Consider the following 16053-nt stretch of genomic DNA (forward strand, 5'->3'; position numbering starts at 1 on the left):
CAGGGCAGAGTACAGGAGGTCAGCAGGACAGAGTACAGGTGGTCAAAAGGTCAGAATACAGGGGGTCAGCAGGGCAGAGTACAGCTGGTCAGAAGGTCAGAGTACAGGTGGTCATCAGGGCAGAGTACAGGGGGTCAGCAGGGCAGAGTACAGGAGGTCAGCAGGACAGAGTACAGGTGGTCAGAAGGTCAGAGTACAGGGGGTCAGAAGGTCAGAGTACAGGGGGTCAACAGGGCACATCACAGGAGGTCAGCAGGGCAGAGTACACGAGGGTCAGCAGGACAGAGCACAGGGGGTCAGAAGTTTAGAGTACAGGGGGTCAACAGAGCAAAGTACAGGGGTCAGCAGAATAGAGTACAAAGGTCAGCAGAGTAGAGTACAAGGATCAGCAGGGCAGAGTACAGGAGGTCAGTAGAGCAGAGTACAGGTGTCAGCAGAACACAGTACAAGGATCAGCAGAACAGAGTACAGAGGTCAGCAGAACCAAGTACAAGGATCAGCAGAACGGAGTACAGAGGTCAGCAAAACGGAGTACAAGGATCAGCAGGGCACAGTACAGGGGTCAGTAGAGCAGAGTACAGGGGTCAGCAGACAGGAGGTCAGCAGGGCAGTGTACAGGGGGCCAGCAGAGCAAAGTACAGGGGTCAGCAGAACAGAGTACAAAGGTCAGCAGAGTAGAGTACAAGGATCAGCAGGGCAGAGTACAGGAGGTCAGTAGAGCAGAGTACAGGGGTCAGCAGAACACAGTACAAGGATCAGCAGAACAGAGTACAGATGTCAGCAGAACCAAGTACAAGGATCAGCAGAACGGAGTACAGAGGTCAGCAGAACGGAGTACAGAGGTCAGCAGAGCAGAGTACAGGAGGTCAGCAGGGCAGAGTACAGGGAGTCAGCAGGGCAGAGTACAGGGGGTCAGCAGGGCAGAGTACAGGAGGTCAGCAGGACAGAGTACAGGTGGTCAGAAGGTCAGTGTACGGGGGTCAGCAGGGTAAAGTACAGGAGGTCAGCAGAACAGAGTACAAGGATCAGCAGAATAGAGTACAGAGGTTAGCAGGGCAGAGTACAGGAGGTCAGCAGGACAGAGTACAGGTGGTCAGAAGGTCAGAGTACAGGGGGTCAGCATGGCAGAGTACAGGGGGTCAGCAGGGCAGAGTACCGGTGGTCAGAAGGTCAGAGTACAGGGGGTCAGCAGGGTAGCGTACAGGAGGTCAGCAAGGCAGAGTACAGGGGGTCAGCAGGGCAGAGTACAGGGGGTCAGCAGGGCAGAGTACAGGGGGTCAGAAGGTCAGAGTACAGGGGGTCAACAGGGCACAGCACAGGAGGTCAGCAGGGCAGACTACAGGAGGTCAGCAGGACAGAGTACAGGTGGTCAGAAGGTCAGAGTACAGGGGGTCAGAAGGTCAGAGTACAGGGGGTCAACAGGGCACAGCACAGGGGGTCAGCAGAACTGAGTACAGGGATCAGTAGAGCAGAGTACAGGGAAAAGCAGGTCAGAATACAGGGGTCAGCAGACAGAAGGTCAGCAGGGCAGTGTACAGGGGGCCAGTACAGCAGTCTAAGTCTGTAGTGCAGAGTGTCGGTGAGACATTGTTATCTGTTTTAGCACCCTCTTTCCCCCATCCCATGTGATGTCACATACAAGTGCCTAGGATAGATGAGAGAGGAGTTGCCTCTCTACATCGCTATACCCATTACCTGCCTGCAATCATCATGTAGATTGTGATTGAGGGGGTACCAACCCCTGCTCCAGAGAGACAGAGCAGGGAGATGACACCAGCAGTGTTCTGGCTGTTGGGGGCACAGTATGGATTCATGGGACACTGGGACTGTTAAAATTCTAGAACAGACTAGAGGCATCCAGGATTATTGGAAGGCATGATAGATATTGTAGATAGACAGATAGAATAAATACTGTAATGTAGTTATTTTTTATAATACAAACACTTTTATTGAGGTATCAAAAGCATAACAAAATAATTCTGTATACAGAGATTGTCAGAATGTAGTTATTTTTTATAGTGCATAGGTATATTGTGATAATACTATATTTTTAATTGACAGTTGACATATTGTTTAATTTGCTTTGCAAAATGTGGCCCTGATGTCCAGCTTGTCTAAAACTAGTTACCTACAGATGTAAAATATGTGGACCTGGCTCTCTTCTCCTTCACTCCTCTCCATTTTAGGAACAGGAATGTTCAGTTACACCGAATGAGTAGATGGGACTCAGCATGTGTTTACGTAATGTGTTATGTTATGGTTAAGGGCCCATTCACACTGGTGCATTATAAAATGCGATATGCATTTTTTGAAATGCATATTGCGTTTGTAGTGTTTTTAATGTGTTGCCTTCAATTTTAATGTAATGCAATTTAGATTGCATTTTGAATGCATTTTCCTCCCAGGTCACCTGGCAAAAAATTGACAAGTGACTCACAAATGCACATTAAAAAAATGTGTAGCACTGACCCCCGAAGGAGCTGCTGGTTTTATTGGGCTTACCGTTACCTTCTTGTCTGCTTCTCCATCTAGGGATTCCTGTGGTAGATGGCCCAAAGAAATGTGGAAACTGAAACTGAATCTTCTTTTGGGTTATTTATTTGAAACAGAAACAGAGACTCTCAGTTTAGGGTAGAGGGTTAGGAGTAAGTTCAGGTACAGTTTAGGGTAGAGGGTTAGGAGTAAGTTCAGGTACAGTTTAGGGTAGAGGGTTAGGAGTAAGTTCAGGTACTTTAGACTGCAAAAATGGAAAGTCTCTTATAGAAGAATCCAGAGAATAGAAACTGTTTCACAACTGGATTTTACAACTCCCGAATAGACCTCCTCTCACTAGGCCTAGCAGCCGCTAAGGTGTTAAGTAAAGTCTCTGCCACAGACTTGAGCGTAGGATGTTTGACAAAGTCTCTGCCACAGACTTGTGATTTACTGAGGGACATAGACAAATTTAAAGAGCCATCATACGGTACCAGTATCTTTCAGCTGATCCAGCGATACTGTATGAGTGTAGATCCAGCTTGTGTCCTTCAACTAAGCCTCCAGGCTCCTTCAGAGAAGCCAGCCTTGCGCACGGCCTTCTCCTGAAGAGTCCTTCCCTGGGGTTTTTCCAGTTTCTGGGCCTCTCCCTTCAGATGAGACAGCACTGGACCACCTTTGGATCAATAGGCCCTGAAATCCATTCAGGCCTGTCCCTGCAGTTGCATTGCCTCGGGCTAGCCAGCCCCGAGACTCGAAATGCATGGTTCCGCACCCCAGGCCAGGAGGGCCATGGGGGCTGGGTCAGGAGGACCACCCGAACCGAACAGGCAGAAGATAATCTCCGGAACCCCGAAACAGGTGATGTCAGTACCTTAAATACCACCCCCCCAGAATGCACAGCAGGAGAACACTCCCACTGGGCTGATTCCCAGAGAATAGTGGCATTCACCAGTGGCATTCAATACACCCAGCTAAACTGCATTCTTACTCTTTCCGGCGGTGACAACGACACCTGCGGTCAAGGAGAAACCAGTGCAACCCAGCTGGACTGGTACTGAAACCAGAAATTTGGAAGATTAGCCCCAAAACCCAACTGTGGTTTCAGGAAAATTAACTTTGAAAAACACATAGTGCCTGCTGGTCAGGAGCCAGCGCTACAAAAGTATGGTGCATCTTTGATGCCTTTTTATTAACTGTAATTGAAGGTGTGTTTTTGGTGCATTTTTGAAACAGTTCACCAAAGATGCAGCAAGCAGAACTTTAAATTGCTGCACACAATGCAGAGATGTGAACATAGAATTTAAAAATAACTATTTTTCTTGGGCTTTTGTCATGCTGGAAAGCAGCATTTTAGCACAGCAAAAGCACACCAGTGTGAACAGGGCCTAATAGACACAGCTGACAGCATTGCACCAAGTCTTCCTCTCTGGTCCCCTGGTCTCATCATGTACCCGCCCCAGAGCTCATCCCTGCTCAATAAATGCGTCCAAATAGATGTCTGTGTTTTACATGGGCTGCTGCAGTAGATTTTTTAATGCCCTGTAAATACGACCGGACTTTCTGGCAGACTAGGTCCGACGGTCTTCTGGTCTTCCCGATGGACTTTCCAAACGAACGGACTTGGCCATACACAAATGGACTAAGTCCGTTTGAAAGTCCGTTCGTTTTAAACGTGATGACATAAACAGAACTAAACAAGGAAGTTCAATAGACAGTAGCCAATAGCTGCCCTTGCATTGTATTTGGTCCGTTGGACCAGCACACACACCAACGGTTTTCCAGATTTTAGTCCGGCATGGCAAGGCAGATTACCTCAATGCAAAAATATCAGTCTGGTCAAATAGTCTGTAGCCAACCCAATATCCTTTGACATGAGATAGAGGTTGGGAGATCGAAAGACGCCAAAAGGATCAATTTGTTGACTGTGGTATAATCATGCATGATCATTTCAAATATGCATGTTAATGTGCAAAGCAGACACCTATAAAGTATTGCTTATTTCAAAGGAATACTACAAATGATCTGCAGAAATCAATTTCCAATAGTTTTTCCAATCTGACTATTACCAGCCAGACTAGCGGAGGTCGGAGAATAATTAAATTTTTGCAAGTAGTCTAATGCCTCGTACACACGATCAAACAATCCAGTGGAAAAGTCCGGTGGACAATCCCCCCGTGTGTGGGCTCCGGCGGACTTTTTTTTACCCAAAAATCCGTCCGTGTGTGTGCCAGTCCGCCGTACTTTTGAAATGAACGGACTTTTCCCGCCCGAAGAAAAGTCCGCTCATTTTGAGCGCGTCTCCAGGTAGCCGGGGCCAGCGAAGGAGGTGTCACCTGGTATGGACTTAAAGGGGAATCCCTACGCCGAAAAATCGGCGTGGGGGTTCCCCCCTAGGTCCATATGAGACCCTTATCCGAGCACGCTACCGGGCCGACCAGGAAAGAGGGTGTGGACGAGCGAGCGCCCCCCTCCTGAGCCGTACCAGGCCGCGTGCCCTCAACATGGGGTGGTGCCTTGGGGAAGGGGGGCCGCCCGGTAGCACCTTTTCCCCATGTTGATGAGGACAAGGGCCTCTTCCCGAAAACCCTGGCCGTTGGTTGTCGGGGTCTGCGGGCGGGGGGCTTATCGGAATCCGTGAGCCCCCTTTAATAAGGGAGCCCCCGGATCCCGGCCCCCCACCCTATGTGAATGAGTATGGGGTACAATGTACCCCTACCCATTCACCTGTGAAAAAAAGTTAAAAAAACACAACACACAAGGGTTAAAATAGTTTATTGCACAGCTCCGGGGTCTTCTTCCGTCTTCGGGCGTCTTCTCGCCGGACTCCTCCGCTATCTTCTGCTCTTTTGCTAGCTCTTTCACTAGCGGAGGAGCCCGGCTTTCTTCTTCCCCGCCGCCCTCTTCTTTTGACTTCGGGGGTCTTGTCCCTCTCTTTGGGGGTCTTGTCCCCCTCTTCGGTTCTTCTTGCCGGGCCACCGCGCCTTCTTCTAGCTCTTTTACAAGCGGTGGCCCGGTCTTCTGTCGCCGCTGCCGCCGCCGCCGTCTTCTGTTCTTCTCTTCTTCTGTTCTTCTGTTCTTCTCTTCTGGAGATGTTGCCTCGTCACTGCCTCCGGTCACAATGGCAGGGACGTGGCGCGCGGCGACTTATATAGGGACATCGCCGGATGATGTCCCCGCCCATTATGATGTCACAGTCCCAGCATCCTCAGAAGACCAGGCCACCACTTGTAAAAGAGCTAGAATAGAGCTTGGCACGGCAAGAAGAAGCGAAGAGGGGGACAAGACCCCCGAAGAGGGGGACAAGACCCCCGAATTCGGAAGAAGAGGGCGGCAGTGAAGAAGAAAGCCAGGCTCCTCCGCTAATGAAAGAGCTAGCAAAAGAGCAGAAGATAGTGGAGGAGTCCGGCGAGAAGACCCCCGAAGACGGAAGAAGACCCCCGAAGCTGTGCAATAAACTAATTTAACCCTTGTGTGTTTTTTTTATTACTTTTTTTCACAGGTGAATGGGTAGGGGTACATTGTACCCCATACTCATTCACATAGGGTGGGGGCCCCCTTATTAAAGGGGGCTCACGGATTCAGATAAGCCCCCCATCCGCAGACCCCGACAACCAACGGCCAGGGTTGTCGGGAAGAGGCCCTTGTCCTCATCAACATGGGGACAAGGTGCTTTGGGGTGGGGGGGTCGCGCGCCCCCCCTGCCCCAAGGCACCCCCCATGTTGAGGGCACACCGCCTGGTACGGCTCAGGGGGGGGGCGCTCACTCGTCCCCACCCCCTTTCCTGGCCGGCCGGGTAGCATGCTCGAATAAGGGTCTGATATGGACCTAGGGGGGAACCCCCACGCCAATTTTTCGGCGTAGGGATTCCCCTTTAAGTCCATACCAGGTGACAGGGCCAGCAACACCTCCTTCGCTGGCCCCGGCTACCTGGAGACACGCTCAAAATGAGCGGACTTTCCTCCGCGTGTGTGGGCGAGTCCGTTCATTTCAAAAGTCCGGCGGATAGTCCGGCGGACTTAGTACGCCGTATTAGTCCGCTGAAAAAGTGCCGTGTGTGGGCAAGTAGCTCGTTCGGAAAGTCCGGCGGACAGTCCAGCGGAAAGTCCGCCAGACTAAGTCCACCGGATAGTCTGCTACGTGTGTACGCGGCATTACATTTCTTGAAATGTATTCAAGCAGGGAACCCCGTCGGATTTCCTGTCACTTATTGCTAAGTCTTAGCAAATATAGGAGTCTTTGAAATAAGATTATAGACGCTGGGTCAACATGATGACAGAATTGGCAAAGAATAAATAAATAGCTTAGCAAATACAGACAGAAGGAAAACTAGTTTTGCTTCCTGTTCATAAAGTGACCCAAGAAATAAATAGCTAAAACAGGGAGTAAGCATGAGAGCTTGGAAAGTTAACAAATATTTTTCTTGACATTACATTTTTTGTTTGTATACTTTGCGGTGCTTTTTTTCTTTCTTTTCCATTTTGTGCTTACTTTTTCCAGTTACATCCATTTTATTGTACAATATTCAAATAAAATTTAAATATACATTTCAAATTTTTATATATATATGTATATCTTTGTATATATACAGTGCAAAAATATATATGTGTGTGTGTGTGTGTGTGTGTGTGTGTAATGTATACCACTCCATTTCATGCACTGTTTTACGTTGTAGATAATGGAGGCTTTCCGTCTGGCAAACACATCTTTGGCCGTTGACATTCTAAAAATGTTCTGTGAAAAAAACAAGACAGATAATTTCATCTTTTCTCCGATCTGTGTTTCTTCTACTTTGGCTTTAGCTTTTAAAGGAGCCAAGGGAGACACAGCAACTGAAATAGAAAAGGTAGGTTTTATGTTTATTCCTTTTTATTCCTTCCTGTTTATTTATAATTGGCAACTACAATACATTGCTATGAGGACTTGAATAGCTAGGCTGCAAAAAGGAAGCCAGATCTAGCCTGTCTGAAATGGGGTTGCAGTAAAATAATTCAGGGAGTCAGAGGATGCAAATTCAGCAGGACAGTGTCTAGGAATCAGTAGGATAGTGTACATGGTTGAGATTGGGTTCCCTTAGAGTAGGGATCTGCACTTAGCGGACCTCCAGCTGTTGCAAAACTACAAGTCCCATCATGCCACTGCCTCTGGGTGTCATGCTTGTGGCTGTCAGAGTCTTGCTATGCCTCATGGGACTTGTAGTTCTGCAACAGCTGGAGGTCCGCTAATTGCAGATCCCTGCCTTAGAGAAACAGCCTCCATCTGCACAGTGTGTAGCAGGATACCGCAGCTGACATTCCAATCTGAGAATTTCCCAGGTCAGAACTGCAACACAGCAGCCAGCTACACACTGTGCCAAAATTCTCCCCAAACAAAAATGCCAAAACTCCCCCTTTTACTAGTCCAAATCCACCTCCCAGCACAAATCTTTTCCCCTAAATCCCACTTCTTAGCATAAATACCCTCCTAGCGCAAATATTCTTTCCTCTCAAATTTCCTATCCTAGCACAAATCCACCCTCCCAGCATAAATCCTCTCTCCTAAATCCCCCCTCCTAGCATAACCCCCCCATCCACCCTCCTAACATAATCCCCCAAATCCCTCTGCCTAGCACAGCCACCTCCAAATTACACTTACCGGCACAAATACTCCCCGCCATCCATATCCCACCCCCTAGTGCATATTCTCTCCCCCCAAATCCTCCCTCCTAACACAAACCCCCCCAGTACAAATCCCCCTCCCCCAAATCCCCCTACTAGCACAAACCTCCAAATCCCCACTCTTGGCCCAAATCCCTCAATCCCCTCCAACACAAATCCACCCCCCATTCCCCCCTACTAGCACAAATCATCTCCCCCAAATCTCCCTTCTAGCTCAAATTCTCTCCTCCCTGTATCCCCACTCCTAGCACAAATCCCCCTCCCAGTACCCCTCTTAGCCCAATTTCCCACAACCCCTCCTAGCAATACCCCTCCCCCCCAAATTCCCTTCCTAGCACAAATCCTCTGCCTCCCAAATCCCCCCTCAATATGCCCCCTCTTATCCCCCCAACCCTCTCCCCCCAAGTCCCCTCTCCTAACACAAATACCCCCCCATCCCCCCGTCTTCACAAATCTTCCATCCCATGCACAAACAATTGTTACCATCAATCCCAAACTTACAGGCAGGAATTCTACAAGAGTATTGACAGTGGGAGGAGGTGTGGGCTGTGCTGTCCCCAGGCATGGTATATTTTTACATAGTTACATGCTCCAGCTTGTACTGTAACTATGTATATACAGTACCTGGCTGATGCCCCTGCAAGCTGCAAATCACTGAAGTGGACACTACTACTATAATAATCTCCACTGGCTCCTGGGCCCCATGCTGAGTGGCTGGTCTGATGCATTGTAAAAAGAGGAAGTCATCTGTTTTACACGGACACGATTCAGAAATGCTTTGTATTTTCTGAATGAATGCAAAGCATTCTTTGATTGGACAAGGTGGAGAGTGTGACATCACCATCCTGCCTCTCCACCTTGTCCAATCAGAGAACACTTTGCATAGAGAATGCAAAACATTCTCTGAATGGCACACATGCTAAGTGGCCGACCTCCTGTGTTCACAGTGCATCAGGACGGCCACTCAGCCCGGGAGCGAGAATCAAGTGAAGTTCACCAGAGTAGTAGTGTCCACTTCAGTGATTTTCAGCTTCTAGGAGCATCATTATGTTAGTTACATTGGTCCCGGTGTTGTGTTGAATACTGTCTCCCGTCAGATAGTATCCACCCTGTACGGTACGGAGGAAAAGGAGACGCAGAAGGTCTCCGAAGATGAACAACGCTTGCGCACTGAGTCCAGGATCAAGCCCCACCATCCAAGTGGACATAGAGGTAGAATAAAAAATTCCTGAGTGAAGCAAGCCCGTGCCCGAAGCGTGGCGAGCAAAGCGAGGCCATGAGGGCCCCTGTTACTAAGTGCTACGTTATGTCCACTTGCATGGTGGGGCTTGAACCTGGACTCAAGGCAGAAGGTACTAGCAAGTGCGCAGGCGCCATTCATCTTCAGAGACTTTCTGAGTGCCTGCGCAGTACGGAGCAGACACTAACCGATGGGGGGGACAGTTTTTGGCAGAACACCAGCTAAAAATTTTTTTAAATATATGCCATGCCTGGAATGTATTATTCTTTAGGGAATAAACCAAGCATTTTCAAATTATAAAATACATAACAAGCTCACCTTCACCAATGCTACATTTGTATGATAACAAGGAAAACAAATTAGGATAGCCTCTAGCTTCCTCCATAGTTGTAACTACTGTTTGTAGTGTTTTACCCGCTGATAAAAAAAATAAATAAGCATTTTGCGACAGTGAACATAACATTAAATAGGAAATGAACTATTATTAAGATCATTTTGATAAGAAAAAACAAGAATGTGCATGCTCTTGGTTGACCTAACGGGGTTGATTTACTAAAGGAAAGTTTGCAAGGTAAGTGGCACTTTGCAAGGGCAGTTGTATGGGAAATATTCTCATAGTTTAATGAATGAGGTGAAGCACTGCTGACTTCCATAATTCAATCACATGCAGGCAAAATTTTTTTTTTACATTTTATTATATGATATGCCTGGGTATTGTATGCAAAGTGACATTTCAGCATACACTAACCTCTAATGCAAAGTACTTCCCTTGCAAAGTGAACAGCCCATAGGCCTTTAGTAAATCAGCCTTAAGGTGTTCAAGTATTTTTCATTGTAATACAATTTCTTCTTTTATACTAGGTTCTTCACTTTGAAAAGGTCAATGATTATGATTTTGGATTTCAAACACTGACGTCAGACATTTCCAAAATGTGTTCCCCCCTTAAAGTCGTAAAAAGGGTTTACGTTGACAGTAGTTACAAATGCACTAAGGTGAGTATCTGTTTCTGTTCTGTGCACACACTAAAAGTCTTATCAGGCTTATAGAAAACGTCTTGTGACTTCTATTAGTGTCTGGTTAAAGCTTGAAAGAGGAGTTTTCATACTGCACTGGCTGTCCTATCAGGATGCAGGACCCCTGACCCTCTATCTGGACAGTGCTGATTCTCCCTGTGTAAATCACATGCACCCTCCCAAGAAAAAACAAACTCTCTAGCAATGCACACTAAACTGAGCACGTGCAGAGTGCCCCCAAGGCTCTGTAGCATCAGCAGATAGATTGGGGACTGTGGAAGAAGGGGAAGATCAGAGACGATAGGCTCAAGCAGCCTTTTTACACAATGTGGAGAATGAACCCCTTAGGTTCCAAAGTGATTATAACAAGCATGCTTTACTGCATATACAGACTGATTTTTACAGTTGTGGGTTTAGTAGCATGTTAAGAGCAGTATATGTGACTTCCTAAGGGACTGTGTTGACTAGCTTTTCTTGCATTTTCATACAAGTCTATGCAAATGCAAAACCCGCTTGAAGCAGGTCAAATGCAAGTCAGAAAAATGGCAACTGCAGTTCAAACGCACTTGTGAATAAATTCTGAATGATCTCACAAGCTTCTCAAACTAATGCCAAACTGTTTCCATTAGCACACACCCAAAACCCTTTGACAAAGGCCTTAAAGGGGTCTCACTGATGTACAAAAAGTGATAACAATCATGCAGTACAGCTACTGCTTTGGACTATCTTAAAAATTTACTCGCCAAGGGATAACTTTTATGGGCGGTGGGAGAGGTGCCCCTCCCCCTCTCCCTGGTTGTTTTCCCCGATTACCGGAGCCGTCGGTAGTGGCCAAAATGATCCGGTGTGCTGAATGGATGGGCAGAAAGTTGAGTGAGGGCAAGAAGCCTAAATAATATGAACTATCAATTCAGCTAAGCTGACTGCAGCATAACACCACTACATTTAGAGAGACACTATAAAGGGCAGGGTGGGTAAAGGTATATTCAAAAATGATGGTAGAGATTCCTTCATTTTCTTTGTGCTGTGATTTTAAAAAGTCTAGCTTAGAGTAGGCATACTTTATGCAGGGTAATGCCCCGTATACACAATTGGACTTTCCGACATAAAATGTGCGATCGGAGCTTGTTGTCAGAAATTCCGACTGTGTGTAGGCTGGTTCTCAAATTTTCCAACAACAAAATCCATTTGCGCAAATTCCGATCATGTGTACACAATTACAATGTATAAAGTGGCACGCATGCTCGGAATCAAGCAGAAAAGCCACCCTGGCTATTGAACTTAATTTTTCTCAGCTCGTCATACGTGTTGTACGTCACCACGTTCTTGACGTTCAGAATTTCTGACCAACTTTGTGTGACCGTGTGTATCCAAGACAAGTTTGAGCCAACATCCGTCGGAAAAAAAACATGGGCGTTTGTTGTCCGATGGCGTGTACGGGGGAAATAAATGGGGTTTAGCTGGAGTAGAAAATTATTAGGATATAAGAAAAATGTTGGATGTGTAAACACTTCAATCAACAAGACAAAAAATTTAATCCTGTGAGGTTGATTTACTATAACTGGAGAGTGCAAAATCTAGTGCAGCTGTGCATGGTAGCCAATCAGCTTCTAACTTCAGATTGTTCAATTAAGCGTTGGCAATTAACCAGGGAGCTGATTGGTTTCTGTTTGGGACTGCACCAGATTTTGCACTATTCTGTTTTAGTAAATTAACCCCTATGTGTTGGGATAGTGTAAGTGTCTTAGATGCTACAAATCCCTTAAAAGTTTACTTAACATATTTTTATGCTATGTAGAGATTCATTCCTATAGTGTTGTGTTTTTTTAATCCAGGACTTACAAATAACATAATGCAATATTCTCATTAAATTTTTTTTAGGAGTTCATAAATTTAACCAAAAAGTCCTATCCATCAGAACTGGAATCAGTTGACATTAAAAGTCGAGTAGAAGATGCTCGACTCCAGGTAAACACATCGGTAAAAGACCTCACTGACGGTAAGTAGCTGAACTTACAAATGTTAACAGGGATAGGTGCCCTATAGCAGTGGTCATCCACCCTGTCCTCAGGGCCCACTAACAGGCCAGGTTTGCAAGATAACTGAAATACATCACAGGTGATATAATTTGCTGCTCAGTGATTGCAGTATTCTAGTCTGCATCTCCCCAAGGTAATACATAAAACCTGTGAAAAAAAATGTGTTAAATACAGTGCTGTCCAAAGAAGAAACCATACATATAAAATGCAGTGATAACAGGTGATTAAACCAATGTATAGCATACATATAAATACAGTAATATCAGGTGATTAAACTAATGTATATCCCAGAAGATATCTTTGTGGATGAAATGCATCGGATCGAGCCTGCTGTTCCCATTGGGTCATTTTATTTGTTAACAAGCACTTGTTTTACCTCTTCCAAACGTGAGTGTAAATCTCATTTTTTAATAAATTTTGTGTTATGTGGATTCACACTATGTGCGTTTTTTATCCCTTTTTGGCCCTATATGTTTGAATCCACATGACATTTTATATATCTTGGAGCTTCCTTTCTTGTTGACCGGTGGTCCTTGTGAGAAGATTATTTTATCCAATTGTATTAACGCCTATATCCATCCGGGCCCTACTATCTTTGGTGAAGAATCACCAACAAGTCTGTTTGATTCATAGGGTGTATGTCCTACTGAATCCACACTTTCCGGTAAGCCTCAGTGTTATCGGTGGTGGTGCTCTATCTCCCCTTTTCATGCACGTTCAGTGGCAGCTTGAAAATGATCATTTAGGGCGTCAAGATACATATGTTTTAGACATTTCCATTTCATCAAACACTCTTTCTCACTCAGTGGACTTTTTTTTTTCTATTATTGCTTTTGAGTTTATAATAAGTTGTTCACTGTATTTTATGTGTACAATATACATTGGTTTAATCACCTGATATCACCGTATTTATATGTATGGTATACATTGGTTTAATCACCTGATATCACTGCATTTTATATGTATGGTATACACTGGTTTAATTACCTGACATCATTATTCCAATACTGCACAGGTATACTGTTTGATATTTTCACCATTATTCTAACTTTGATATATTTAGATGTGTATCAGGTTATCTACGCACTTTAGATCACACAATACACAATACCTGGTCTGTTAGTGGGCCCTGAGGACAGGGTTGATGACCACTGCCCTATAGGACACCTGGAACTTACAACTGTTAGTTTCAAGGATTTGATCCATTTTGTCTGGGTGTACCGGTTTCTTCTTCTGATTCAATTTTGTTTGTGGTTGCAGTGTGCTGTCAATCACACTCCTGTGAGGAGGGAGCAGGGGCATGACTTAATAGCTCCGTGTGTGTCTATGGATGCACACAGTCTGTCTTGAGAGTCTCTTGGGCATCTGGTTTGCTAAGGAGGCCATAGGGTAGGAGAGAGCAGACAGCGCCGGCAGGGGACTGCCAAAATAGGGGGAAAGGGATATATTATTGCACAGACTAGGTAAGTATAACCTCTTTTTTTATTTTAAACAGCCTTTAGTATCACTTTATCCACTTCAGCTCTCACAACTGTACAGCCCTTATTGACCAGAGCAATATTAACATATGTGCTATTGGTCTGTTTATTCGGTAATAACTTTACTTTAAAGGGCCACTAAAGGAATTTTTTTTTGAAATAACAAACATGCTATACTTACCTCCACTGTGCAGCTCGTTTTGCACAGAGTGGCCCTGAACCTGGACTTCTGGAGTCCCTCAGCGTCTGTCTCAGCTCCCTCCTGCAAGGACTCCACAACTTCATCGAGCTCCCTTGCATGATGTGGAGTGCTTGCGGGCGAGCTCCTGTGATACAGCTGGGGCCGTAGCCACTCATTGTATCACTCGGCATCGCCCCCGGCGTGCTGCGTCATTGGATGTTATTGACAGCAGCGCAAGCTAATGGCTGCGCTGCTTTCTATCCATCCCCTCTAGCCAATAAACGGCCAGGGTGAGCGGCGAAGAGGAAGTCGGGGGCAATCGCAGGAATTTCGAGGGGTCAAGCAAGTAAAATGAGGGGGATGGGAGGGCCGGCACTGTCAGATGTTTTTTCACCTTAATGCATAGAATGCATTAAGGTGAAAAAACTTTTACCTTTACAACTCCTTTAAACTGAGGTTGAGTATATATTTTTGGGCACCAAACACATTAGGCATGTGACGCGTATTGATAACGTATCACATTACTTGCAGGCAGCCACTTCTGGTAAATATCATCCTGTCACATACCTAGTAGGCGAGCCCGGAATGCAGGAAGCGGCCCCTCGTAGCCCCTGGCTGAAGAACCCCTGGAGGTGGTAACAGAAGCTCAAAAGTTCAGGGGGCACAAGTGCCTGGCAGGTAGATGCTGGTCCGGATGGGCAGCAGGACACCAACAGCGAGTAGATGGAGCTGAAGACAATAGGCTGGTGTAGGCAGGCACAAGTGGTAGACTGGCTGGCAGACGGACGTCAGCGGATACAGCAGTCACAGGATATCCAACAGGTAGGTAGGAACAGCAGAGTCGGGTACAGGCCGGGTCAGCAGGTAGCGGTCAACGTGGTACAAGAGGGATGAGGCAGAGGCGTAGTCAGACAAGCAGGAGGTCGTAGGCAGGCAGCAACGGATCAGGGTCAAGGTCAAGCCGGGTAACAGGAACCAAGGTAACAGATACGGGTATAGGATAGCAGGATCTCCGAGCACGCTGTAGACTGGACAGCACGGATGGAAGGGAGCAAGTGCCTTAAGAGGACTGTAGGGCGCCAAACGGTCGCACGACGAGTCAGCGTGCGCGAGTGGACGTGCGCCCGTTCGTGCCCCCACGTGCACGCGTGCGTTCGTTCAAGCCGATGCGAGTGCGTCCGATCGCTCTAGCGCGCGTTAACGGAGCACGACGGGTCTTTGACAACAAGCTTCTGTGGGTAAGTCTCTCGTGCGCAAACGAGACGCCAGGACGATCGTGACACTGCCCCCCCCCCAAAGGGCAGCCTCCGGATGCCCAACCGAGCCATCTTACTCGGATGGGAGTTCTTAAAGGCACGGATGAGTCTTTTAGCGTGAATATTAGATTCTGGCTCCCAAGAATTCTCCTCCGGGCCGTACCCCTTCCACTTGACCAAAAATTGAGTCTGGTTTCGCCTTCTCCTGCAATCCAGTATGGATTCAATCTCAAATTCAATCTCTCCATTGACCATCACGGGTTCTGGAGGGCCGGTCATCCTGTCAACGAAGGGGTCCGGGACTGCGGGTTTGAGTAGTGACACGTGGAAGACTGGATGGATCCGGAAGGACTCTGGAAGCTTAAGTTCGAAAGCCACGTTATTCAGTTTCCTTTTGATCGGAAAGGGGCCCACAAATTTCGGACCCAACTTCTTAGAGGGGCAGGACAGTCTAAGGTTCAAGGTAGACAACCAGACCTGATCCCCAATCTTGAGATCCAGCTCCCCCCTCCTTTTCCTGTCAAAAACTTCTTTGTTGTGCTCTTGGGACTTGGTCAGGGTCTCTTGTAGAAGTTTGTTGTTTGATTCAAGGAAGTTAAGACGGTCCTGTACTGCTGGTACCGAACATTCAGGGAAGGTGCCAGGCAAGAACACTGGGTGGAAGCCAAAGTTCGCGTAGAAGGGGGACTGTTTGGTGGCAGAGTGGACCGTGTTG

At 46.7% G+C, this 16053-nt stretch overlaps 1 protein-coding gene across 1 annotated transcript in view; it reads left to right on the forward strand.

The window, feature by feature from the left end:
• LOC143996806 (serpin B5-like) overlaps positions 1-16053 on the forward strand; it is an 87057-nt gene that overhangs the window by 10647 nt on the left and 60357 nt on the right. Inside the window, exons 2-4 of the mRNA XM_077492082.1 lie at positions 7149-7319; positions 10232-10363; positions 12266-12383. Of these exons, the coding sequence (XP_077348208.1) occupies positions 7152-7319; positions 10232-10363; positions 12266-12383 (418 nt within the window). The 5' untranslated portion in view covers positions 7149-7151. The remainder of the gene's footprint in view (positions 1-7148; positions 7320-10231; positions 10364-12265; positions 12384-16053) is intronic.

The sequence above is a fragment of the Lithobates pipiens genome, unplaced genomic scaffold, assembly GCF_037356315.1.
Source record: "Lithobates pipiens isolate NorthernLeopardFrog02 unplaced genomic scaffold, aLitPip1_a1.2 Scaffold_19, whole genome shotgun sequence".
Lineage (NCBI taxonomy): Eukaryota > Metazoa > Chordata > Amphibia > Anura > Ranidae > Lithobates > Lithobates pipiens.